Genomic DNA, 25,685 nt, shown 5'->3' with positions numbered 1-25,685 from the left:
CCTGACCTCACAAATTAGCTTCTTGAAGAATGGTGAAGTATTCCCATAGACCAGTGATGGTGAACCTATGGCACGCGTGCCACAGCTGGCACACATAGCAATCTCTGTTGGCACACGAGGTGGTTCAGAAATTAAAGAGTGCCCTAGCCACAACAGCCCCTGAAGTTGAACCAGCCAGAGAGGAGAAAGAGGATGGTGCTGAGAGGACACCATCAAGAGTGAGGAGGGTGATCAAAGGCACTAACAAAAGGAGAAGCTGCTGCCAGGCACACTGACACTGGACACCAGAGTCGGGACTAACAAAAGGAGAAGCTGCTGCCAGGCACACTGACACTGGACACCAGAGTCGGGACTAACAAAAGGAGAAGCTGCTGCCAGGCACACTGACACTGGACACCAGAGTCGGGTGAGTGCTGAATTGACTACAATCCCTCTTGGAGTGTGCGGTCATCACCTGGGTGGCTGGGTGTCTGCAGTTTAAAGCGGTAGTATCCCGCTTTTTGACACTTTTACCTACAGGTAAGCCTATAATAAGGCTTACCTGTAGGTACAAATAATATCTCCTAAACCGGCACGGTTTAGGAGATATTTGCAGTGCATGCAGCCGCTCGCGTGAGCGGCGCATGCGCTCTGAAGGTCCGGGGGGACCTTCAGTTTTGCTTGCCAGGAGCTTGCCAGAAAATCACTCCCGCGCGCATGCGCGGGAGTGACGTCCTCGCGGCTCCGGTCAATCACAGCGCCGGAGCCGCCGAACCCGGAAGAATCGCCGAGGGATCATGGCAGCGCCCGCAGCGATGTCTGGGGGTCCGCGTCGGGGGTTCGTTCTAAGGTAAGTAACACATAATGGGCTAGTATGCGATGCATACTAGCTCATTATGCCTTTGTCTTGCAGGTTTTTTTTTTTTTTTTTTTCTTTTTAGGGTTTACAACCGCTTTAATTGCAGGGTTGGCACTTTGAAAAAAATAAGTTGGTTTTGTGATGAAGTTTGGGCACTTGGGCTCAAAAAGGTTCGCCATCACTGCCATAGACACACTCCTAAACCTTGTGGACAGCCTTCCCAGAAGAGCTGAAGCTGTTATAGCTGCAAAGGGGGAGGGGCCATATATATATATTGAACCCTACAGACTACAATTGGGATGCCATTAATGTTAATGTGCGTGTAAAGACAGGCGTCACACTACTTTTGACAATATAGTGAATTTTTTTAAGTTTTGCCTTTGGACTGGCAGCATGAATAGCCACCAAGGAGTTGGGACGTCACTGTATACCAGTTCTCTAGTGTGTAGTATTAACATCGAGTTCTAAGAGCCATTGGGGGTGATACATTTTATTATTTAAAAAAGAGTGCCAATCATAATGTTTATAAGTACCATAACAGTATCAAGGTGGAATGGAAGAGTGCTTTTCCACGAGCAACCCCTATGTGTCATTTAAAGAAGAGCCAGAAAAATATGAGTGGCTTCAGACAGTAAGATGGTTACATTTTATAACCCCGTGGTAGTAACCATAAAATGACCCTGGGTCTGCAACCAATAGAGAAAGACAGGGAAACTTTCTATTGCATTGTGGGAAAAATCTTTTGGTTCCAGTTTGGTTAGTAAGTAAAAGTGGACAAAGTGGCAAAAAGGAAAAGTGGTGAAATACAGGGACAAATATTCATATTCATGCCTGGTTGAATATCAGTTAGGTAGTCCAGAGACATAGGATGTGTCTTTTTTGGCCAGATTAGGAGAAAAACTAATGTCCATATGGTGAAGCATGTGATCACTGGTCAACCAGGACCCTCCGCACATGAAAACAAGTGCACTAACGTTTCGTAACATTTTCTTAATATCTGCCAGGAGTTTGGCCTTATGGTAAGAATTTTTATAATTAGGATATTGATATATACAAGATAGTCACCTAAACTAGCTGTTAGATATAATCTGTCTGTGAGTGTTCCCCATGCCAGCTAGCTGCCCACCGTGGCAGGAAAATTTCTCATATCTGTGGCCAGTTCTGATCCCAGATAATGATGTTTATTCTGCTGTAGTTTACAGGCTGTGCCAGTTTAGGCTGTTCATTCTTAATAGGAATCTTTATAATAGATGTATTATAATATTTATTATACAGTATATAAGCCTCTGGTAGCGTAAAATTGGATACAGTGTAGTACTTCACCCTTTCCCCTTTTTCCTTAATAATGCATTGCATCCAGTCCTAACTTATGGGCAGTGCTGGATCCAACCTAGGCAGTAGTATAGGGCCCAATGCATGTTCTGGTGGCTCAACCAGTAGCTGTAAACCAGAAGGATAGTGCCATTGGTCAAAACTCTGTACTTGACAAGGGAGGAAATACTTGTGGGTAGTTGGTGTCTGATGGGGGCCGTGCCAGAAAATGCTGTACTGGGATGGAATTTTTTTACTATTGCATTCCTTATCAATGGCAATCAAATGGATGGGTCAGTCCAAAGCAGCTATCTTGCCAAGGGCCCTACTCTGTCTTTGCAATATTTTGTTTTCAATCTGGTGGGGGAAGGATGGGGCTCCCCAATCTAAGAACTAAAGTGTTTGTTGAGCATCAGAATGTTTCCCAGGATGACAAATAGAATATGAGATATTTAGGGATCTTCACTTGATAGTACTACCAATGCCAAAAGCACATGCAAAAACCTCCTATGTAATACCCAGCTGGGGGGTGTTTATCTAATTCTCATAGTTCTTTCTGTATTAGTGTTGAAATTAAATGCTGAAAGGCACCACACTAGAAAACAGGTACTACACTAAGAATTAATAATATACTTTTTAAAGAAACATTTACTGAGAAGTATGTAGGCTGCCATTGTTAAACTCTCCTTATGAGAGTGTTAGTTGCTTAGCTGCTATGCTGAGCCATGCAATACTTCCTGAGTCACCCAGAACAAGTATGAGGATCAGGAGTTCTGACCTTACTCTGAATTCGCTTACCTCATGTGTATTTCAATCGGGTGACTTCGAAAGTATTGAGGTGAGAGACAACTGACATTTTCAGAAGTCAACTGACATTTTCAGAAGTCAACTGACATTTTCAAAAGGAGGTAGGCAATGGAAGCTTTTGTATTTCTCGCAGCAGGGGCTTCTCAGATTTAATACAAAGATTAAGTACAACAGGGTCACTCAGACAGGTCATCACTACTTTCATTCACAATGACTCGCTCGGAGATTGGTTGATCCATGTCTGGCTCCTTTGTGGTCACCTCTGGACTCCGGGGCAGGCGACGCCTTTTCAGAAGATCGGCCACATATGCATCTTTAAGACTGTCAATGGTTCTCCTCTCTGGTGCTGGTCTGTGGTTTGTTGACAGAAGATCATACAGACCAGCGGGGCCATTTGAAATTCCTCCTCTTTTGGTGGACAGCCTTTTCTTGTAATTGGACAGTTCAGCCAGTGTTGGCCAGCGATCTTGCTCACCGGAGTCATAGTTGTTATCTACAACATCATTAACACAAAGACTAGAATGATTGGCTTTAAAAAAGCTTGCAGTACAAATTAATACATGGACATTGTTGTAGACCTGCTTCAATTCTTTCCTAATCCACTTTAATAAGTCTGCTTTAAATGCTAGCAACTAAAAAAGTTAAAACTGAATGGGCCAATAACCATGATTATAACCCAAGAGGCACATTGGAACAACTGTAGTTGCTTTGAATCTGAAATATCATTTTTGACACTGTTACAATAGCAGGTAAATGATTACTGCTTATTTGCGCATAAAAACCGCAGTCCAGTAGAATTTAACAGCTATATAAATTAAATAAAAGGGCCGGGGGGTGTGTACGCCATTGTATGCAGTTTTGGTGCCAAACAGCTTATATAAACTGCAGTAATATATTGAGAGATTGCTGAGTGATCTTCAGCTAGGTTCGGATTGCCTGTAACTATTATTTGCTAATTCTGCCTCCCATGCATGATCTGGCTTACTTGGCTTTCTGCCTTGTACCTCTGCTGTCCAGCAAACACAGACCTTGGCTTCTATCCTCTATGTTGTTTCTGCTTCCTAATTTAGCACCTCACTGCCTGACTGTTACCAACCTAGAATTATGTTCCCGACTTTGTTTCTGTTCCTGTCCTCTGATTTGATACCTCCCTGTCCAGCTGCCACCAACCCCAGCTTGTGTCTTGGCTATATTCCTGTTATCTGCTCTGCTACCTTGGTGTTTTTGCATCTGGTTCTCCCCTAGTGGTCTACCGTCATCTTGCCCATGCACCCGATAGCTGCACAGATCCAGTACTGCCTGCGACACTGGCATTCACGATGCCCTGTGTCCATTGCCTGTCCCCACTTCCAGGGGTGTTGGACAGGAGGTGAAAGAAAAACCCACTCATATACTTGGTCTCCACCAGGTATGTGACCCTTTTTAGTATTTTATCTCATTATCTGACTATTGTCTTTAGCAGTATGTCAAAACATTGGATTGCAATGTTTTACCCACTTGCTGACCGCCGCACGACTATTTACTGCGGCGGTCAGCCCCGTACAGGCAAAGTGACGTAGTACTACGTCGCTAGACTGTGAGCCTCTAGGGGGCGAGCGTGCGCCGCCGGTGGCGCGATCCTGCCCCCGCTCATTCCCTAACATGTCCGCGCGTGTGACCGGCGGACCCGGTGCAGAGGGAGAAAGGCAGGCGGCTGATGTAAACAAAGCCGCCTGTCATTCTCCCTGATCTAACTGCAGAGATCATACGATCCTGCTATGTAGGATCGTATGTCTCTGTGGTTACATCACAAGCCACACCCCTTTACAGTAAGAAGCACGCCCCTAGGGACACACTTAACCCCTGCATCACCAATAAAGTTAACCCCTTCCCTGCCAGTGTCATTTTTACAGTAACAGTGCATATGTATAGCACTGATTACTGTAGTAATGTCACTGGTACCCCCAAAAGTGTCAAAAATGTCAGTCAAGGGTCCGATCTGTCCGCCGCAATGTCGCAGTCCTGCAAAAAAAAAAAAAAAATCGCAGATCGCCGCCATTACTCGTTAAAAAAAAAAACACCAAAAATGACAAAAATCTTTCCCGTAGTTAGTAAACGCAATAACTTTTGCGCAAACCAATCAAAATACACTTATTGCAATTTTTTTTCCAAACATAGGTAGCAGAAAACAAATTCGCCTGAAATGTTAAAAAAATTTTGATTTTTACATTTTTTTTGGGGGGGGGGGGGGGATTTCATTAAAAAAAATGTGAAAAATATTGTTATTTTTCAAAATTGACGCTCTTTTTTTGTTTATAGCGCAAAAAGTAAAAATCGCACAGGTGATCAAATACCACCAAAAGAAAGCTCTGTTTGTGGGAAAAAAAGGACGTCAAATTCGTTTAGGTACAGCGTCGCACGACCGCGCAATTGTCCGTTAAAGTCACGCAGTGCCGAATCGCAAAATAGGACCTGGTCAGGAAGGGGGTAAAATCTTCCGGGGCTTAAGTGGTTAATGCATTGACGTTTAGGATTGAAATAACACTGTAAATCCATTGGTGGTTGGTTTAAAGTTCCCTTTGGATTGCCTCCTTATATTGGGGGCAAATGCAGTGCCCCTTTACATTTGTGCCATTGTGATAGATACTCCCTCCAACTGTGGTTAGTGGGAGACAGACAGTTATTTTGATGGATAGCATAGATTTCCCTGATAAGTTGGTGTTCAGAGTGTAATGTGCATCTTTATATTACTGGTCATTAAGTTACCCCTTAAGTTTTTGTCACTGTAGCACCCAGAAATATCTCTCACTTTAGTTATTGGTGTGATAAGTAGGGATGATCGAACGGTTCGGGTCCACCATCGGTTCGGCCCGAACATTGGGTGTTCGAGGTTCGGCCGAATTTAGAACTTTTTGCCCAAAAAGTTCGAAATTCGGCAACCAGAACCGACCAAAATGCAATGCTTCAGGAAATGGGCTTTAAAAGCCCGTGATTGGACTAGAACCATTAGCAAAAGCCAATTGATGGGGCAGGAGAATGCTAGGAATGTGATTGGAGTGACTAGGGGGTCCCTAGACCAATCATTAGTGAATACGCCCCCCAGTATATAAGATCGCCCCCGCCATATTCCTAGCATTGTTATACTGGACATGGAAGAGAGTGGAAGCAGTTCTGTTAATTTTACTTTAAAAGTGTCATTTAGCATTTATTAGTGTCAGGAAAGGGATATCTAGTGTAGTTAGAGTGCTCCTTTACACTTTAGTTAGCTTCAAAAATTTAGTTTCTGTAGGGAAAGTGTTAAGTGTCAGGGGACCGTAGTGCAGTGTAGGGTTAACTGGCAGTGACTGCTATGGCAGGGTGACAAAACCCTTCCGCTATAGAGAAATGATCATTTCTCTGAATAGCTTCGGGACAGGAATATGGCTTCTCACCAGCCAAGCATTTTTTATGCTGCAGGGGCTGCCACTGCCAGTGCTTTTTTGAGGACATGTTTGATGTCAGACATGACATCTGAACATGTGTATAGGGGGTATATATAGACATATATGTCTGAATATATACCCCTAGACATATATCGGTGTGATAGTAGCAGAAATAATTGCTTGCGCTAATGAAATCATTTACAGTAATATATTTCTGCTACTATCACACCTATATATGTCTAGGGGTATATATTCAGACATATATGTCTATATATACCCCCTATACACATGTTCAGATGTTTTGCCTGCCTCAAAAGAACCCAAAAAAACGCTAGCGTCCAAAAAAAAATGCCCAGGTGTTTTTGCTGGCATTTTTTGGGGGGTTTTGGAGGCAGGCAAAACATCTGAACTTGTGCACAGTACCACTATACACAAGTTCAGATGTTTTTCCTGACTGCAAAGATCCCAAAAAAATGCCTTCTATTAAACCGGCAAGGTGTTACAGCAGCGAAGCCAACCTCCTGTGCTGAAAGTTTTCTAATACAAACAATCCTTTTTTTTCTGGTTCTGGACATGCTACAGAGCTGAAACTTCACAGGTACACCTTTTAGACCCCCCAGACACAAAATCACACAACTTTGGATTTAGTATCTGGGGGGTCTAAAAGGTGTGCATGTGAAGTTTCAGCTCTGTAGTATGTCCAGAACCAGAAAAAAAAAGATAATTTTTCAGTAGAACAGGGATGTGGGTCGGGAGCCTCCTTTAACTTTAACACCTATATGATCTTTTTTTCTGGTTCTGGACATGCTACAGAGCTGAAACTTCACAGGTACACCTTTTAGACCCCCCAGACACAAAATCACACAAAAAAAGTTCTTAAAAATTGTAATTTTTGATAAAAAAAAAGCCAATTATTGAAAAATTAAAAAAAAAAAAAAAGAGATTTTTTGATTTTTACTTTGGATTTCAGATCTGGGGGGTCTAAAAGGTGTACATGTGAAGTTTCAGCTCTGTAGCATGTCCAGAACCAGAAAAAAAAGATAGTTTGTATTAGAAAACTTTCTGACAGGGGGTTGGCTCCGCTGCTGTAACACCTTGCCGGTTTAATAGAAGGCATTTTTTTGGGTTCTTTGCAGTCAGGAAAAACATCTGAACTTGTGTATAGTGGTACTGTGCACAAGTTCTGATGTTTTGCCTGCCTCCAAAAACCCCCCAAAAATGCCAGCAAAAACACACCTGGGCATTTTTTTTTTGACGCTAGCGTTTTTTTGGCATTTTTGGGGGTTCTTTTGAGGCAGGCAAAACATCTGAACTTGTGTATAGTGGTATATATACACACATCCATATATTTATATACACACCTAGACATATATAGAATATTGATGATAGTAGATAGTAGCAGAAATATATTACTGTAAATGATTTCATTAGCGCAAGCATATATTTCTGCTACTATTACACCTATATTTTGATTACCGAAGTTCGGGTCCCATTGATTTCAATGGGGTTCTGAAATCCGGGCCGAACTTTCGGGAAGTTCGGATGTTCTGGCCGAACCGAACTTTTCAAAAGTTCGATCATCCTTAGTGATAAGGACTCCCTTACTTTGTTGTTGTTCAGTGGGAGAAGAGTCCCCTTACATTGATGTCAGTAGGAGAAGGGCCTCTTTACCTTGATGTCCATCAATGTAAGGGGGCACTTTTCCAATTGAAGAAATGCCCTCTTACATTGGTGTCAATTGGAGAAGTGCCCCCTTACAATTTTTTTTTTTTTTTTTTTTTTATTTTCATTATTATTTTTACTTTCATTTTTCATTTATTTTTATTTTATTTTATTTTATTTTATTTTTTTTATATTTTTTTCTTCTCATTAATTATCCTTTATTATTTTTGTCCACCTTTGACTTTGATTATTACATATCAGATTGTAAATCCAATCTGAATTGACTATGATTTATTCCTAGGATATGGACCTCTTTTCACTGATCTTCCAACTGCTTCCTATGTGACCAATCTCTGGAGCCCGACTGTTTTTTCTCCCCCCCCCCCTCCCCCTTGCCCCCCCTTCCTTCTTCTCCCACAGAAAATTCCTCTGCAAACTCTATGCTGCTAATTTATTCATTATTGTGTAATTACTTATTAGGGATTATTTCCTTGTTACTATATTTTTTATTTTCTATATTATATCCACTTCTCAAGCCTCAACCCGAGACTCCATGAACTCCCGGCACAGGTAGCCCCGAATCCCTATGGATCGGGGCACTTGAACCCGTATGGTCGGTCTCGTACCTTCCTGTCATCCCCTCGGGGATGATCCGGCTTCTCGCACTGTGTCGGCGGCCTTCACTGGCACGTCCGCACGGTCTCTGGGGATGCGCTCTTGCTGCACACAAGCGCTCTCCACACCGTGCATGGACAATACCAGACAGCATCACGCAGCGCTCACTGCGCATGCGCGACTGCCTTTATAGGCCGGGGAACACTCTGAGCCTGCCAGTCTCTCTCTGACCGAGGGAGAAGGCGGACCCGGAGCCCTCATGCTGTGACCCTGCTAATCTCCACATCAAAATGTAAGTTTTACTTGGAGGAGAGCCTTCATAGATCTCTCCTACCAAGTTTTCTAAGGACCACTCTGGAAACTTTTCTGGAAAGGAGTCCAAATTACTTCTATGTTAAATGCACACATACTCTAATAAAATTACCTACTCTTGGCAACCTTACTATATTTTACCAGATCTCAGAACCAATCTTGTGGAAGCTTTTGACATATATCTAATCCTAATTTGGATCCCTGGACCAGAATCTTCTGCCCAGCAAGTAATTACTATTACTTTACTCACTAGTCAACCATTGGTTCCCTTTCTTTGTATACTCAGTCAACTACTTATCTCACCCTCACAGCATATTGTTCCTGTAGCTCCTGGAGAAACTCTGGGAAGGCTCAACCTTAGGAAGTGGACATATATCTAAAATGTATGTACTCACATATTGTGCGCTCTTGCCTTACAATTACGGTTCTCTTCAAATTGCCATTACTTGATACCATATATCTCTTTGATTATTTTAGAATCGGTGACAGATCCTTGATAAAGGCCGTAGTTGGCCGAAACATGTCGGATTAACTGATTGGTTACCTCCTCTGCGTCTATTCCGGTCTTCTGACATGAGAATCAGCAGAGCAGGATCACCAAAATCAACTCAAGTCACATTTTTGTCACTTGTTATCACATCTGAACTTTTCTTCTCTCACTGGCACAATGGGCCTTTACCCATTTTCACTATGAATGTTTGTATTTATATTCATACTTTGTAAATAAATTTTACCTACTATACTACCTTCGATATCCCCTTTACTCCTGCCCTTAAAATCCCACCTTGACTGGAGGCACCGCAAATACCACAAACATTTTTTTGGGATGGTGGCAGACACGACTATTGAACCTCCAGTAGATCCAAACCCTATTCTTCCCCCTTACATTGATGTTCAATGGGAGAGGACCCCACCTACACTGGTGTTTAGAGGTGAGGGGTCCCATTATGTTAGTGTTTAGAGGAAGAAGACCCCCCCCCCCCTTTCCTTACATTGGAGGAATAAGTGCCCCTTACATTGGTGTCAGTGGGAGAAATGCCCCCTTACATTGATGGTAAGTAAATGTAACCCTTACATTAATGTCAGTGATATTCCTTTTACATTGGAGATTGGTGTTTAGCAAGAGAAAGCCCCTCTTACATTGTTGTCATTGGGAGAAATGTTGCTTTGCATTGGTGGTTAGTAACACACCCCTTTATATTGATGTCAGTGGAAGAATGGCTTCCTTACATTGGTGGTCAGTAAAATGCCATCTTACTTTGTTGTTCAGTGGGAGAAGGGTCCCCTTACATTGATGTCAGTAGGAGAAGAGCCTCTTTACCTTGATGTCAATTGAAGAAATGCCCCCTTACATTGGTACCAATTGGAGAACTGCCCCCTTACATTGATGTTCAATGGGAGAGGACCCCACCTACACTGGTGTTTAGATGTGAGGGGTCCCGTTAGGTTAGTGTTTAGAGGAAGAAGACCCCCCCCCCCTTTCCTTACATTGGAGGAATAAGGACCCCTTACATTGGTGTCAGTGGGAGAAATGCCCCCTTACATTGATGGTAAGTAAATTTAACCCTTACATTAATGTCAGTGAGATTCCTTATACATTGGAGATTGGTGTTTAGCAAGAGAAAGCCCCTCTTACATTGTTATCATTGGGAGAAATGTTGCTTTGCATTGGTGGTTAGTAATACACCCCTTTATATTGACGTCAGTGGAAGAATGGCTTCCTTACATTGGTGGTCAGTAAAATGCCATCTTACATTTCCGTTAGTGGGAGACAAACCCTCTTACATCCACTAAGGGAGTAAGCCAGGGTACTTCCACAGCAATGGGCCCCAAGACCTCATAGGACTATAGTTATTAGATATCTTGTTTTGATCATAGAGTGACTGTACCTGCTGCACCCAATATGGTTCTATCACTACATTTCAGGCACATGTACAGACGTCATTGGACTTGAAAGCTTAGTTGCACACAGTGATGATTCACAACCATTTTACCTGGATATTGGGGCTCTTCATCTCGTCGTTCCCTTATTAATAGATCAGAACTTGGAGCAGTGTTGTCCAGGACATCTGTACCCAACGATGACTGAATTCCACACAGCGTAAAAATGAGTAGTGTTACTGAGCTACATATCCAAGAAGGCTTCATCTTTTCAACCTGCATTAAAAAGATTTCACATTATCTACAGAAATGGTGCATACTGTATGTCTAAAAGTGTGCAAACTTTAGATTAATATCATCCAAGAAAGTCCCACCAGGACTATGGTCCACATTACTCCAGCTTCTACAGTTTAAAAATATACTTAAACAGAGTTTTGTAACTGTTTTTAGTATAGCAGAGCTTTTTTTTTTTTTTTATTTTTTTTAGTATTAGGGATTTAACCACTTAAGCCCCAGAAGATTTTACCCCCTTTCTGACCAGGGGGTATTTTGCGATTTGGCACTGCGTGACTTTAACGGACAATTGCGCGGTTGTGCGACGCTGTACCTAAACGAATTTGACGTCCTTTTTTTCCCACAAACAGAGCTTTCTTTTGGTGGTATTTGATCACCTGTGCGATTTTTTGATCATGCGCTATAATCAAAAAAAGAGCGACAATTTTGCAAAAATAACAATATTTTTCACATTTTTTTATATGAAATTCCCCCCAAAAAAATGTAAAAATCAAAAATTTTTTCAATTTTTGGCCAATTTGTTTTCTGCTACCTATGTTTGGTAAAAAAAAATCACAATAAGCGTATTTTGATCGGTTTGCGCAAAAGTTATTGAGTTTACTAACTAAGGGAAAGATTTATGTCATTTTTGTTGTTTTTTTTTTAACGAGTAATGGCGGCGATCTGCAATTTTTTTTTTGCGGGACTGCGACATTGCGGCGGACAGATCGGACCCTTGACTGACATTTTTGACACTTTGGGGGTTACCAGTGACATTACTACAGTAATCAGTGCTATACATATGCACTGTTACTGTAAAAATGACACTGGCAGGGAAGGGGTTAACTTTATTAGAGATGCAGTGACTATGTGTGTCCCTAGGGGGCGTGTTTCTTACTGTGCAGGGATGTGGCTGTGTGTGTAACAGCACAGATCAACGGTCCTACATAGCAGGACCGTTAGATCAGTGCTTTTACACAGGGGAGAATGACAGGCGGCTTTGTTTACATTAGCCGCCTGCCTTTCTCCCTTGACAGCGGACGATCACGAGTGACCGGCGGACATCGGCCCGCCCGCTATTGGCTCCCAGGCTAGTGACGTACCGATACGTCACTTTGCCTGGCCGGGGCTGACCGCCGCAGTATATGTACTTGCGGCGGTCGGCAACCGGTTAACATATTAGAGATTTTCAAAGGTCAGGAGATATTGTATATGTGTGCAGCAGACAACAGAAGATCTTAAGCCAGTGTATTGAACAAAAAAAATGACCTTATTCCCCCATGCACACACTGAGGTGGATGGGGAAATCCCTCCTGCTGAGCTATTGTATTCTGACAGCAGGAGACTTCCCTGCCATCAAAATACATTGATCAGAGCTGCCAGCTATAGTCGGCGGTTCTGATCGTTCAGAAAATTTCTGTCAGGCTGTTGCTGCAGAAGTAAATAAGTAGACCGACTTCTAAACAACCACCCTGCCCATACATGGATCCAAAATTCAACCGGTCCCTGTGAAACTGATGAATTTCGATCCATGTATGGCTTTATGGTGGTCTGAGTATTGCAGATATGTTTGCAGACAAATTGCTTTTTCCATGCAGTGAAAAGCATTAGGTATGCTGTAATGCCTGGTTCCCCAGCAGCACATACTAACCTTTCTTTTATTTGCCCAACAATACATTCAACCACTGGGACTGAAGAAAGCACTTCCATGTAGGAGGATTTGACTTGTTCACTTTGCACTTATTTGACAGGGATAGGCCAATCACAAGGGTAAAAAGAGGGTCCTCTGGCTTTTGTATGGGGAGGGGCACATTACTGTAAAACAAACCTGGTTTGCAAAACTACTTAAATTAGCAATATCCACAGTTCACAGGAGGCTGCTAGAAAAAAGTGATTCAATTAAAGTATAACTACATCTGAGTAAACTACTAATCTCCCCATTCCCCATGTACTGTAATGGAGATGGATAAAGGCAGACTGGTTCAACCTTGGTGGCGACCCCCCCATAGATACAATGACAGAGTGAGTTTAGCCAGAAAATGTGGTATTGGAAGTATTATCAGATGAAAATTAAAAAATAAAAATCGCTTCTCGGCCTTTTGGCTAAGATCAAGTGTAGTATCTGTTCTTATCAGTTTAATATCTGATACGTCCCCTATCTGGGGACCATATATTAAATGGATTTTTAGAACAGGGAGATGGAAGAAGAGCTTGCTCTGTCCACTCCACGCATCGACCAGGTATTGCAGTACCTCCAGGACCGGTGCACCCAAAAAAAATAAAATAAAAAATAAATAAAAAAGAAGCTAAAAAGAAATAAAAAAATGAAGTCACCACATCTAAGGACTGGTAAGAGTACTAACCACTTCAAGTATAACCCCACCTCGTCCTGCCCAGTATACAGCAGTCTCTGGACTGGAGTTGATCCTCACCAAGGATAAAGTCTGCTTGATGGTAGTAAGCACTTTATCTAGTTGGTGCCCAATATGACGCTAGAATTAAATTGTGACATTTGTTTGAAGGCTCCCAAAGGGAAGTGAAGAGAGTATGCCACTATGGTGGATATTAGAGTGTAGGCTTTTCTGGTGTAGAGACAAATTGGAATGGTTCTTTTATTTACCACTATGTCATATGCCAGTGGTACATGTATGGTTTATTATAACAGGGTCGATTGTGGTGAGGACTTAATTATGCCTTCTCCTTTGATGCATAGACTAATGTGAACTGTGTACTTTTTATTGGAACCATTAACTCAGTTTGATATAAACTTTGTTAATATCTATATAGGTTCCACATCACTGGACAAAGTAATTGACAGTAGGTTTACACAGTGTGACCTTTTTCTTTTTTAAAGTATTTCAAACATGTAGTATGTTTATTTACAATGTCATTTTTTTTTTGTGGGTGAATAATCAGGGTTGATATGTATGTATGTAGGGTAGGCAGGTGATACCTCCTCCATGTTCCCCTCCTCGTTGGGCGCCAAGTGAGGGCCACATAGGAGGCCCACCCTGGGGTGGGTTCTTCTAGGCTACGCTAGGCACCTTGCACAGGGTCACTGCCTTACACATGGGATACCTTTACTTAGTGGTGTAGTGTGGGTTGTCAGCCCTTTGGGCAAGGCAAGTAATTTGCGCCCCCTAACCCATGGACTTTTAGCACTCCCTGAGTCCCTTCCACTATTACAGTAGTAAACCCTTACCCGCTTAGCACATGTATTACATTTTAAGAAAATACTGATCTAATTCAAGTAAAATGCATCTAATACTAGTATACTCAAATTCCTATACTAATGTTAAACAGAAGTAGGTAAATGTACTCTTGGTATTCACCATTATGCTCTCTTCGGACTATACTACTAACTTCCAACCAAAGTCATCACTGCTTAAGATACTGCATGCTTTAGCCTCTCTAAAACACTTGGTGACTACATAAAAGGAAAGCAAAAATACTGCACCAATAAGTTACCACCAATGAATTAACAAGACCGAATCATGCATCAATCTCCATAGCTGTGTCTTACTCTTCTGCATGTCCCAAGTCCCTGCCATCTCCTACACCTTCTTCATGTCCCTTCATGTGCTGTAACCCCCCATGTCCCACAACCCCCCATGTCCCATATCCTTCCCACCATATTCCACACCCAGCCATATTCTAGGTCTCCTCCACCATGTCCTTTACCCCCTTCATATCCCACAGCCACCCTTAATGTCCCCAGGCCCAGCCATGTTTGGGGTTCTCTTTACCATGTCCCGCATCCCCCCAACTGTGTCCTACACCCAGCCATGTCCCAAGTATACTTCACCATGTCACACAACCCCACCCCGGCATCATATCAAATAGCCAGAAATGTTTAAGGTCTCCTTTTACCATGCCCCCCCCCCCCCAAAATGTCCTGAAGCCAGCTATGTCCCTCCACCTTGTCCTGCTTTACCTTCTGCGCCTAGCTATGTTTCAGGTCTCCTCCATGTCCACATCCTCCACGTCTCACACTTTGCCATGTACTGTAGCATATTCCCCCTCCCCACCGTGTCCTGCACCCAGTCATCTCCCACACACCCCCATTATTTCCTTCACCCAGCTATGTCCCACCACCCCAGCCATGTCCCACCAGAGATTCAGGGCCAGCTTAAGATCATCATGAGCTTGGTGCTGAGAATTTTGGTGGGCCTTTTCATGAAAATACATTTCACTTCCACGTCTCTGCAGGGAAGGCTGGGGTTTTGTGTCCTCTCCCTCCCGACTCCTCCATGCTTCAGAAAAGGTATCTGAGAGTACTGGCAATCTATATGAGGGCAGAGACTGTTCCCACAGAGATTGTCAGTGCTCCGCTGCTCTCAGAGACTGCCTGACAGAGATTGCGGCTAACGCAGTGATTGCCAGTGTGCTTCCACAGAGACTGCCCCACAGCTCACAGAGACTGTTGTACATTTCACAGAGACTGCCCCACAGCTCACAGAGACTACTGTACATTTCACAGAGACTGCCCCACAGCTCACAGAGACTGCCCCACAGCTCACAGAGACTACTGTACATTTCACAGAGACTGCCCCACAACTCACAGAGACTGCTGTACATTTCACAGAGACTGCCTTCAATTTCACAGAGACTGCCATACATTTCATAGAGACTGGGCCACAGGTCACAGAGGCTGCTGTACATTTCACAGAGACTGCCTTAAATTTTACAGAAACTGATGTACATTTCACAGAGACTGCCAAACTTTACATTTTTATAGAGACTTGCCCACAGGTCAGAGACTGGCGTACATTTCACAGAAACTGCTGTACAGTTCAGAGATTACTCCACAGGTCACAGAGACAGCTGTACATTTTAGAGACTACCCCACTGGTCACAGAGGCAGCTGTATTTTTCACAGAGACTGCCCCACAGGTCACAGAAACAGCTGTACATTTTACATAGACTAATCCACGGGTCACAGAGATAGCTTTACATTTTAGAGACTACCCCAAAGGTCGAAGAGACAGCTGTACATTTTAGAAACTACCCCACAGGTCACAGAGACAGCTGTACCTTTCACAGAGACTGCCCCACAGGTCACAGAGACTGCTGTACATTTCACATAGACTACTCCACAGGTCACAGAGACTGCTGTACATTTTGGAGAGACTGCTGTACAATTCACAGAGACTGCCCCACATGTCAAAGAGACGGCTGTACATTTTATAGAGACTGCTGTATATTTTACAGAGACTGCTGTATATTTTACAGAGACTACCGTAAATTTCACAGAAACTGACGTATATTTCACAGAGACTGCCCCACAGGTCACAGTGACTGCTTCTGCCCTCGGGAGGGGGTTGCACAGTGAAACGCAGGACCTGCACTTTGCCTGCACTGGAAATCGCCCGCACCAGAAATTGCACCTGCACTGGGAACTGCGCTGCAGTCGCGGTTCCTGTACATGCTGCGATTTTGAAATTACTGTGTAGGGACTTCCTTCCAGAAAAATAATCTAGTTATGCCTATGGGCAGTCCCAGGGGGGTACTCCCTCCCTCTGCTATAGGTACTCAGTTTTGTTACAAGCAGTGTCATAAGAATTACAACTCCACAGAGGGGTAGGTGCTGTGTCCGTCAATGAACATCAGAGAAATGGATTTTATGGTAAGTCAAAAATCCCATTTTCTCTTTCGTTCATTGACGGACACAGCTCCTGATCTTCATAACCATTGGGACGTTCCAAATCAATGTTAAACATAAGTGGTGGCAACATGAGCTTAATCAAAACAACTGGAGCCCATCTGAAAAAACAATACATCCTCAAAGAGGATCAAGTCCTCTAAACAGCAGCCTGCAAAACCTTGCGGCCAAAAGAAGCATCCGCAGATGCCAACACACCCACTTATAGAACTTTGTGAAAGTGGGCACCAGGTGGCTGCCTTGCAAACCTACATCACTGACACCTGATGACGGAAGGTCTAGAAGGCACTATGTGCTCGAGTAGAGTGCGCCTTGACAGGGAAAAGAGGAACCTGACCCCTGATGGAATAGACCTGAATACCCATCTGATCCATCTGGAAATGGTCGCAGAGGAAGAGGACAACCCTTTCTACAAAAACAAATAGTGAGTACAAATAGTGTGTCTGACTTCCTAAAAGACCCGTAGCTGCCAGGTACACCCTAATTGCCCGGACCACATCCAAGGCATGCAAGGCCAGGCAATTTTCTTCAGATGTTTTGGCCGGGACACAGGGAAGGCAACACAATGTCTTCATTCAAATAAATATTAGAGACAACCTTTGGAAGAAACCACAGACAGGGGCAAGGAACCACCTTATCTCTGTGAATCACCAAATAAGATGAACAACAGCATAACGCCGCCAGTTCCGACATCCTGCACGCAGAGGTGATAGCCACCAAAAAAGCCACCTTCTGAGACAGCGCAAGCAAGGGAATCTCCTGAGGGTTCTCAAACTGAAGCTTCTGAAGGACCGAAAGCACCAAATTGAGGTCCCAAGGCAGCAACGGAGACCACACTGGAGGAACCAAGTGTCGGATACCCTGAAGAAAGGTACGCATCAGGGAGTGTTTGGCCAAGGGTCGTTGGAAGAAGACCGCCAAAGCTGACACCTGGCCCTTGATGGTACTCAAGGTCAATTTCTGTTCAACCCCCCATTGAAGGAAGGTCAAGATCTGAGCCACCGAGAAGGAGCAAGGATGAATCTCAAGAGACTCATACCATGCAATGTACATCTTTCATGTACGATGATAGATCTTCCTAGAAGTAGATTTCCTAGCTTTTAACATCGTTGGAATCACCGACTCAGATAAACCTCCATCCATCAGCACCTGGCATTCAACAGCAAAGCTATCTAGGCCAGTGACTGTAAAGCAGGATGGAAGATTAGTCCTTGGGACAGCAGATCCTCCCTGAGAGGAAGCTTCCAAGGAATGTCGGAGACCAGCTGCACCAGATCGGCACACCAAGCCTGGCGAGGCTAGTATGGAGCCTCTAAGATGACCGGAAACCCTTCTACCTCAATCCTGGGTAGAAGTCTTGGCAGAAGCTTGAGAGGAGGGAAGGCGTAAATCAGACGATACTGACCCCACAGGGCCACCAGGGTATCTTTGGCATCCGCTAGAGGATCCCGTGACCGAGCCACAAATCTCTGCACCTTTCTGTTGAGCTGAGACGCCAACAGATCCACCTCAGGGATGCCCCACTGGAGACACAACTGATGATAAACCTCCGGATGAAGGGAACCACTCCTCTTGGTCCAACGCCTGCTGACTGAGGTAATCCGCCTGCCAGTTTTCCACCCCAGGAATTTATATGGTGGAGAGGGCTGGAACAAACCATTCTGCCCACCTTAGAATGCCGGCTACCTCCAGAGCCGCCAGGACACTTTTTGTGCCCCTTGGTGATTGACATAAGCCACGACCTTTGGCATTGTCTGATTGAATGCGCACTGGACATTCCTGAACATCCTTGAAGACGATCTGTCCAATGGTCTAGGGTACTCCGCTCGCAGAAGGAGGTCTTCCAAGTAACCCAGTACCGCGATCCCTCATTGGTGTAACAATGCTAGCTCCGGGGCACTTTTGTGAAGCGCCGAGGAGCAAGACCAAAGGGCAAAACGCCACAAACTGATAATGCTCCTTGTTCCTATTCTAGAAATATAATTCATGGTTAATTCTAAACTGATGTCCTATACAGGCTTTTAACCACTTTAAGACTGGTAGGATTTGCCCCTTAAAGACCAGGCCCTATATTTTGCGATTCGGCACTGCGTTACTTTAACGGACAATTGCGCAGTCGTGCGACGTTGTACTCAAACAAAATTCACACCTTTTTTTCCCCCACAAATAGAGCTTTCTTTTGGTGGTATTTGATCACCTGTGCTATTTTTATAGAATTGATTCAAAAGAGCGATTCGTTCATGAACTGGACATCACTACTCAGAGAGCGGCGGTGGAGCTTAAAGCACACCAGCGCAGTGTCAGTGACAGCATAACTAATCAAGAGGTGACAGTGACTTTGCAGATGGCGGGAGCGGGATGCGTCCCTCTAGATGTTGCACCTGGGCCCCCCCCCCCCCCCACTCTACGCCACGCCACTGCCTTAACTTTAGCAGACAACTGAACTCTAGTTAATGCTCTTCATGTTAACATACACCACTACTATCTCGGTTGCATTTTGGAGGGGCACGCAGAGCCAATGCCCTTTCCACCTGTCTAGCGTATCTGCACTACCTCACTCCCAGTAACAGAATGGGGTCCTACCATACACTTAGCGCGGACTCCATGTGTGCACCTTCTTAACTCTTCCTCTTCCGTACCTGTGCAGAGGCTGAGGACCTCTGCAGTGCTGATCTGCTCCCATTGCTATGAAGAAAAAGCAGACAACAAATCCCTCCAACAACACATTTACGATAGGATGCTAGTGAAACCTTTGTTACTCTTGGTAATCACTTGTGTCTTTATACCCCAATGTTTCTAACTACCCGAGCCGTAGACTGTGTGCCACTTACTTGCATTGCACCTCTTTAGCAACTTCAAACCAGCCAAAGACAAAGTTTCAAAAGCTTTATTTAACCACTTACCTACAGTGCACTTTCACCCCCTTCCTGCCCAGACCGATTTTCAGCTTTCAGCGCTCTCACACTTTGACTGAGAATTACTCAGTCATGCAACACTGTACCCATTCAAAAATTGTGTCCTTTTTTTCACACAAATAGAGCTTTCTTTTGATGGTATTTAATCACTACTGGGTTTTTTATTTTTTGTGCTATAAATAAAAAAAGACTGAAAATATTGTGAAAAAACGCATTTTTCTTTGTTTCTGTCATAAAATTTTGCAAATTAGTAATTTTTCTTCACAAATTTTGGCCAAAATTTATACTGCTACTTATCTTTGGTAAAAATAACCCAAGTAAGTGTATATTATTTGGTCTTTGTGAAAGTTATAGAGTCCACAAGCTATGGTGTGAATCATTGAAAATTGATCACACTTGATCACACCTGATGTACTGAAGGCCTATCTCATTTCTTGAGACACTAAAAAGTCAGGAAAGTACAAATACCCCCCAAATGACCCCTTTTTGGAAAGTAGACATTCCAAGGTATTTAATAAGGGGCATGGTGAGTTTTTTGAAGTTGTAATTTTTTCCCACAATGCTTTGCAAAATGAAGATTTTTTTTTTATTTTATTTTTTTTTTACAAATTGCCGTATTAACAGGTTATTTCTCTCACACAGCACATGTATACTTGCAACTACACCCCAAAACACATTCTACTACTCCTTCTGAGTATGGCGATACCACATGTGTGAGACTTTTTCACAGCCTGGCCACATACAGAGGCCTAACATCCAACCAGCACCGTCCGGCATTCTAGGAGCACAAATTTCACATATAATTTCCTGACAACCTATCGTACTTTTGAAGGCCCTGGAGCACCAGGACAATGGAAACCCCTATAAAATGACCCCATTTTGGAAAGCAAACACCCCAACGTATAATTTTTGAGGCATAATGAGTCTTTTGAATATGTCATTTTTTTCCACAAGTTTTTGGAAAATGTGGAAAGAAAATGAAAACACATTTTTTTTTACACAAAGCTGTCCATTTATGCAATATTTCTAACACATAGCATGTACATAGCAAAAATTGCACCCCAAAATACATTCTGCTATTCCTCCTGAGTATGGCGATACCACATGTGTAACACTTTTTCACAGCCTGGCCACATACATAGGCTTAACATCCAAGTAGCGCTTTACACAAAGTTGTCCATTTATCCACTTTAAGACTGGGCCTATTTTTGACACTTGGTGTTTACAAGCTAAAATCATTTTTTTGCTAGAAAACTACTTGGAACCCCCAAACATTATATATTTTTTTTTAGCAGAGACCCTAGAGAATAAAATGGAGATCGTTGCAATATTTTTTATCACACCATATTTGCGCAGCAGTCTTCCAAATGCGATTTTTTTGAAAAAAAATCACTTTTTTGATCTAAAAAATAAGAAAACAGTAAATTTAGCAAATTTTTTTTCCATAATGTGAACGATAATGTTACGCCGAGTAATTAGATACCCAACATGTCATGCTTCAAAATTGCGCATGCTCACAGAATGGCGCCAAACATTGGTACTTAAAAATCCCCATAGGCAACATTTTAAAAATTTCTGCAGGTTACTAGCTTAGAGTTACAGAAGAGGTCTAGGGCTTAAATTATTGCTCTCGCTCTAACGATCGCGGCGATACCTCACATGTATGGTTTGAACACCGTTTACATATGTGGGCGGGACTTGCGTATGCGTTTGCTTCTGCGCGCGAGCTAACGGGGACAGGGCGCTTTAATTTTTTTTTTTTTTTTTTTTCCTATTTATTTTATTTATTATTTTTTTATTTTTACACAGTTTAAAAAAAAAAATGTTTTGATAATTTTTATTCCTATTACAAGGAATGTAAACATCCCTTGTAATAGAAATAGGCATGACAGGTCCTCTTTATTGTGAGATCTGGGGTCAAAAAGACCTCACACCTCACAACTACACTAAAAAAGAAAAAAAAAAAAAAATTGTTGAAAGAGGAAAAAAAAAAAAGCAAAAAAAAAAAGCGGCCCTTTAAACCGGTTGCTAGGCAACATCTTTTGACGTAGCTCCGGTCCTCCAAGACCATAGAGTTGAGTGAGGGCCATCTTGCCCTCACTCGACTTCCTGTCTCTGAGGATCCGGGACCGGATAGTTTTCCCCGCTGCCGGCGGGTCCGGTAAGCTGGGAAAACGTCTGGGACGCGGCAGGAGGGGGGGGGGGCACCTCTTCCCCTGCACCGTAAGGGTAATTCCGCGGCGAATCCGCCACTGGGACCACCCTTATCTGAAAGCCGACCGCCCGCCGTTTCAAAAAATACCGGGGTTATGGGGGCTATCTTCTGCCATAACCCCAGTATTTAGCTTTTAATGGCCGACGCATATAGTCGTTAGGCGGTCAGTAAGTGATTGCATGTATATGGCAAACAGGTGACGATGACTGATGGGGTGACAGGTGACGATGACTGATGGGGTGACAGGTGACGATGACTGATGGGGTGACAGGTGATGATGATTGATGAGGTGACAGGTGACGATGATTGATGAGGTGACAGATGACAATCACTGACCGGGTGACATGTGACGATGATTGATGGGGTGACAAGTGACGATCACTGATGGGGTGTCAAGTGACGATGATTGATAGGGTGACAGATGACGGTGACTGATGGGGTGACAGGTGACGGTGACTGATGGGGTGACAGGTTACGATGACTGATGGGGTGACAGATGACGATGACTGATGGGGTGACAGGTGACGGTGATTGATGGGGTGACAGGTGACGGGGCGATGGTCACTGATGGGTGACAGGTGACGGGCGATGGTGCACGGCGGTACTGATGGCAGTCTCTGGTGACCGGTGAACTTTAGGCTACATTCACATGTGAGCGTAGCGATCACGGGCAGAATCACTGCGATTCTGCCCGCGATCCAGAAATCATTGCAAATGGCGGGACGCCTGTGCGTTGCCCGCTGTGCGATGTTGCTGCGATTTCCGCCTGCCGAATCGCGGTAACATCACGCAAACAATGCATGACGCCCCAAAGAAACTCTTGTACTTTTTTGGGCGTCATGCGATGTTTGCGCGATGTTACTGCGATTTGGCAGGCGGAAATGGCGGCAACATCGCACAGCGTTTGGGGTGCTATTGCAAATCACGGGCAACGCACAGGCGTCCCGCAATTTGCAATGATTTCCGGATCGCGGGCAGAATCGCGGTGATTTTGCCCGCGATCGCTGCGCTCACATGTGAACGTTATGGGTGTCAATTTCTGGGCACTGATGAGGTGACTGTTGGGTGACAGGTGACATTGGGGGGGGCTGGGGACTGTGTGGGGACCTTTATTAGTGTGATTTTAGTGTGATTTTACTTTTTACATGTGTACAGAGCAGTAACTCACTATTTCTAGCTCTGCTCCCCTCATACTGGAAACTGTGTGAGGGGAGAAGAGCTAGTAACAGTGAGTTACTGCTCTGTGTTTACATTTTGTGATCGGCTGTGAATGGATTCACAGCCGATCACTTAGTAAACAGTCACTGTCAGTGACTGTTTACTACCGCCGGTGACAGCTGTGTTCCTACGGAACACAGTGCCACCGACATGACCGCGCTGCGCGCTCCCGATCGCGCATGCGCGGTCATCTCCCGGCCGCCTCCATTGTGATCGGCTGTGTCATTGGAACACAGCCGATCACGTGGGAAACAGCCATGCCTATTGGCTGTTTCCCCCCTGCCGGTGACCGGCTGTGTCCCGGGGACACGCCGACACCGGCAGTGCACGGCGGCGCGCCCGCGATCGCGCGCCTGCCGTGCATTTACTGGGTCACGTCATATGACGTCCGCCCAGGATAATAGCCGCACCGTCCCGCCGTCATATGACGGCGGGCGGGCGGTAAGTGGTTAAATAACTCGCCATGACAGTCACATAAAGGCAACAGTCTTTCCCTAAACTAATCCCTAACTCAGGCTTGTAGCTGCCCCAGTGTACCTGCATCCCGCTCAATTTTTTGAGATGGGAATGAGGGACACCTATTAGAAAAAGTATGTAAGCATAGAATACACTCCCTTCCATGCCCCCTTAAAGGAGATTTATAAAAAAAAAAAAGGATTAGTTAAACCCACAAGTACTTTTTTTTTTTTTCACCACGACTATTCCTTTATATCGGCTTTTGAAATGTACAAATGCAGCATTTTAGAACTTGGATGAAAGGTTTAGCACTGGGAGACACTTTTTTTAAAGATAAAAAGTGCATTTTATATACAACAATATCGATCAGACCAAAATGAGGGACAAATGTTGAGGAAAGAGGGACAGAGGGACTTTGTTCTAAATCAGAGACAGTGCCTCAAAATCAGTGACAGTTGGGAACTATGTACCTGTACAGGAAAGAGTCTATTTTAGGCAAAGCCAAAGGTGGCAGTATCCAGGGTTGGTATCTTCAGGGCATACTGACGGCCATCCCCTTACATTGTAGAAGGCAGATGTTAATTAACAGGCAATGCGGACATGGCATGATACATCAGGCTGAAAGGATGGACTACAGCAATGGCATCAGCAGCAAGAATAATAATAGCAGTAGCGATGACCCATGGCATCTGGACCCCTGTCCTTTTTTATAATGACACAGGACCAGTGGGTCGAACCCAAGAAGCCCACCAAGAAAAAAACTTTGGAAACATTACAAACTATCTCTCCCAACTGGGGCAGCTCCTAACTAGGCTGAAATAGGCAACCTACCTACATGTACCCCTTACTTATTCTTATGAGGGGCACTATCTGGGGGCCCCCTTTATTTTATAGGGGTCTTCCAGATTCCGATTAGTCTCCCTTGCAGGCTCCCACATTCACTGGGCCAGAGATGTACACCTAAGCAAACTACTTAGAAACCAGAGAGACAATAAACACTCTGGTCAGGTGTATATAATGTATGGCAAAACTTACAGACTGCAGTGTACAGAAATATAGGGGGGTATGTAATGTTCAGAGCAGCCAATGTACTGGCTTACATTGGTGGCCAGATGAGTAATGCCAGTTTACATTGGTGCCCAGTGACAAACTACCCCTTATGCTGATAATCAGTAGTGAAGTGCCCTTTATGTTTGTGTTCAGTAGTGAAGGCCCTTTTATACTACTGGTCAATTGTGAAGTGGTTCCTTGCTTTGTGGTCAGTGAATGCTAAACAGGTTATTGGTGTCACTGGACATCCGAGATTGGTCAGGTATGTGATCATTCCACTAGAAGGTACCATGGCATACTATGGTGTCCCAGGAGTCGGGTCTAGCAACACTTACGTATGTTTAAACCTTAGGCTCTAATGCACGCAAATATGCAGCCTCTCAGTGGCCAGGCCTTGGCACTGAGCGGCCACATATGTGCATGCATTAGCGCCGACAGAGCTGTGCCAATAGTGCTCACGCTGCGTACTCCCGACACAGTGACTGGCGATTTACGAAAGAAGCAATCGGGAGTTTCCTGATCATGTGACCACTGTGACAGCCAATCATGGCTGTCACATGGTCACAAGCCCCGGCCCGCCTCCGGGAATTCCAAACCCCTTAAAGGTGAATTCCACCACTAAGGAAAAACACCAGCTTCTTACCGGATTCTAGGACCCCAAGTTATAGGAGGTCTATATAGCGCTCACTGAGGCAAGAGATCTGTCAGCTGTGCTCTCCTGTATGGACCTGGTACTTGGAACTACAGGCCTTGCTAGCAGGAACATAACACAATACCGGCAAAGATATAAATCACAGAAGACCCACAGCAAGAAACCTAAATCACCAATATATTTATTCTGAAAAGGTACTCACATTATATACTATATATAGAGCAATAACACAAATTTAGACCACCATTGCTGATTTAAAGGCACATACTGTTATACCTGAAGGGTTTCACATGTACTGTCACTTTAAGGCTGGCTCCACCCAGGAGTGATGACAAGGGTCAAGGGGCAGAGTGGCCATCTCAGAGACATGTAAGAGATGCATTGATATACAGAGCTGTCCTGTAATGCATGTTGGAG

At 44.0% G+C, this 25,685-nt stretch overlaps 1 protein-coding gene across 1 annotated transcript in view; it reads right to left on the bottom strand.

The window, feature by feature from the left end:
* Positions 1–3,099: 3,099 nt before the first annotated feature.
* The window catches only part of LOC309560825 (uncharacterized protein), a 64,137-nt gene continuing 41,551 nt past the window's right edge, over positions 3,100–25,685 (bottom strand). The window contains exons 2-3 of the mRNA XM_082264502.1: positions 10,941–11,103; positions 3,100–3,449 (exon numbers count right to left, since the gene is read on the bottom strand). Coding sequence (XP_082120628.1) covers positions 3,133–3,449; positions 10,941–11,094 — 471 coding nt within the window. The 5' untranslated portion in view covers positions 11,095–11,103 and the 3' untranslated portion in view covers positions 3,100–3,132. The remainder of the gene's footprint in view (positions 3,450–10,940; positions 11,104–25,685) is intronic.

The sequence above is a fragment of the Pelophylax lessonae genome (assembly GCF_965119305.1).
Source record: "Pelophylax lessonae genome assembly, chromosome: 7".
Classification (NCBI taxonomy): domain Eukaryota; kingdom Metazoa; phylum Chordata; class Amphibia; order Anura; family Ranidae; genus Pelophylax; species Pelophylax lessonae.
This window is presented reverse-complemented; position numbering and strand designations above follow the sequence as displayed.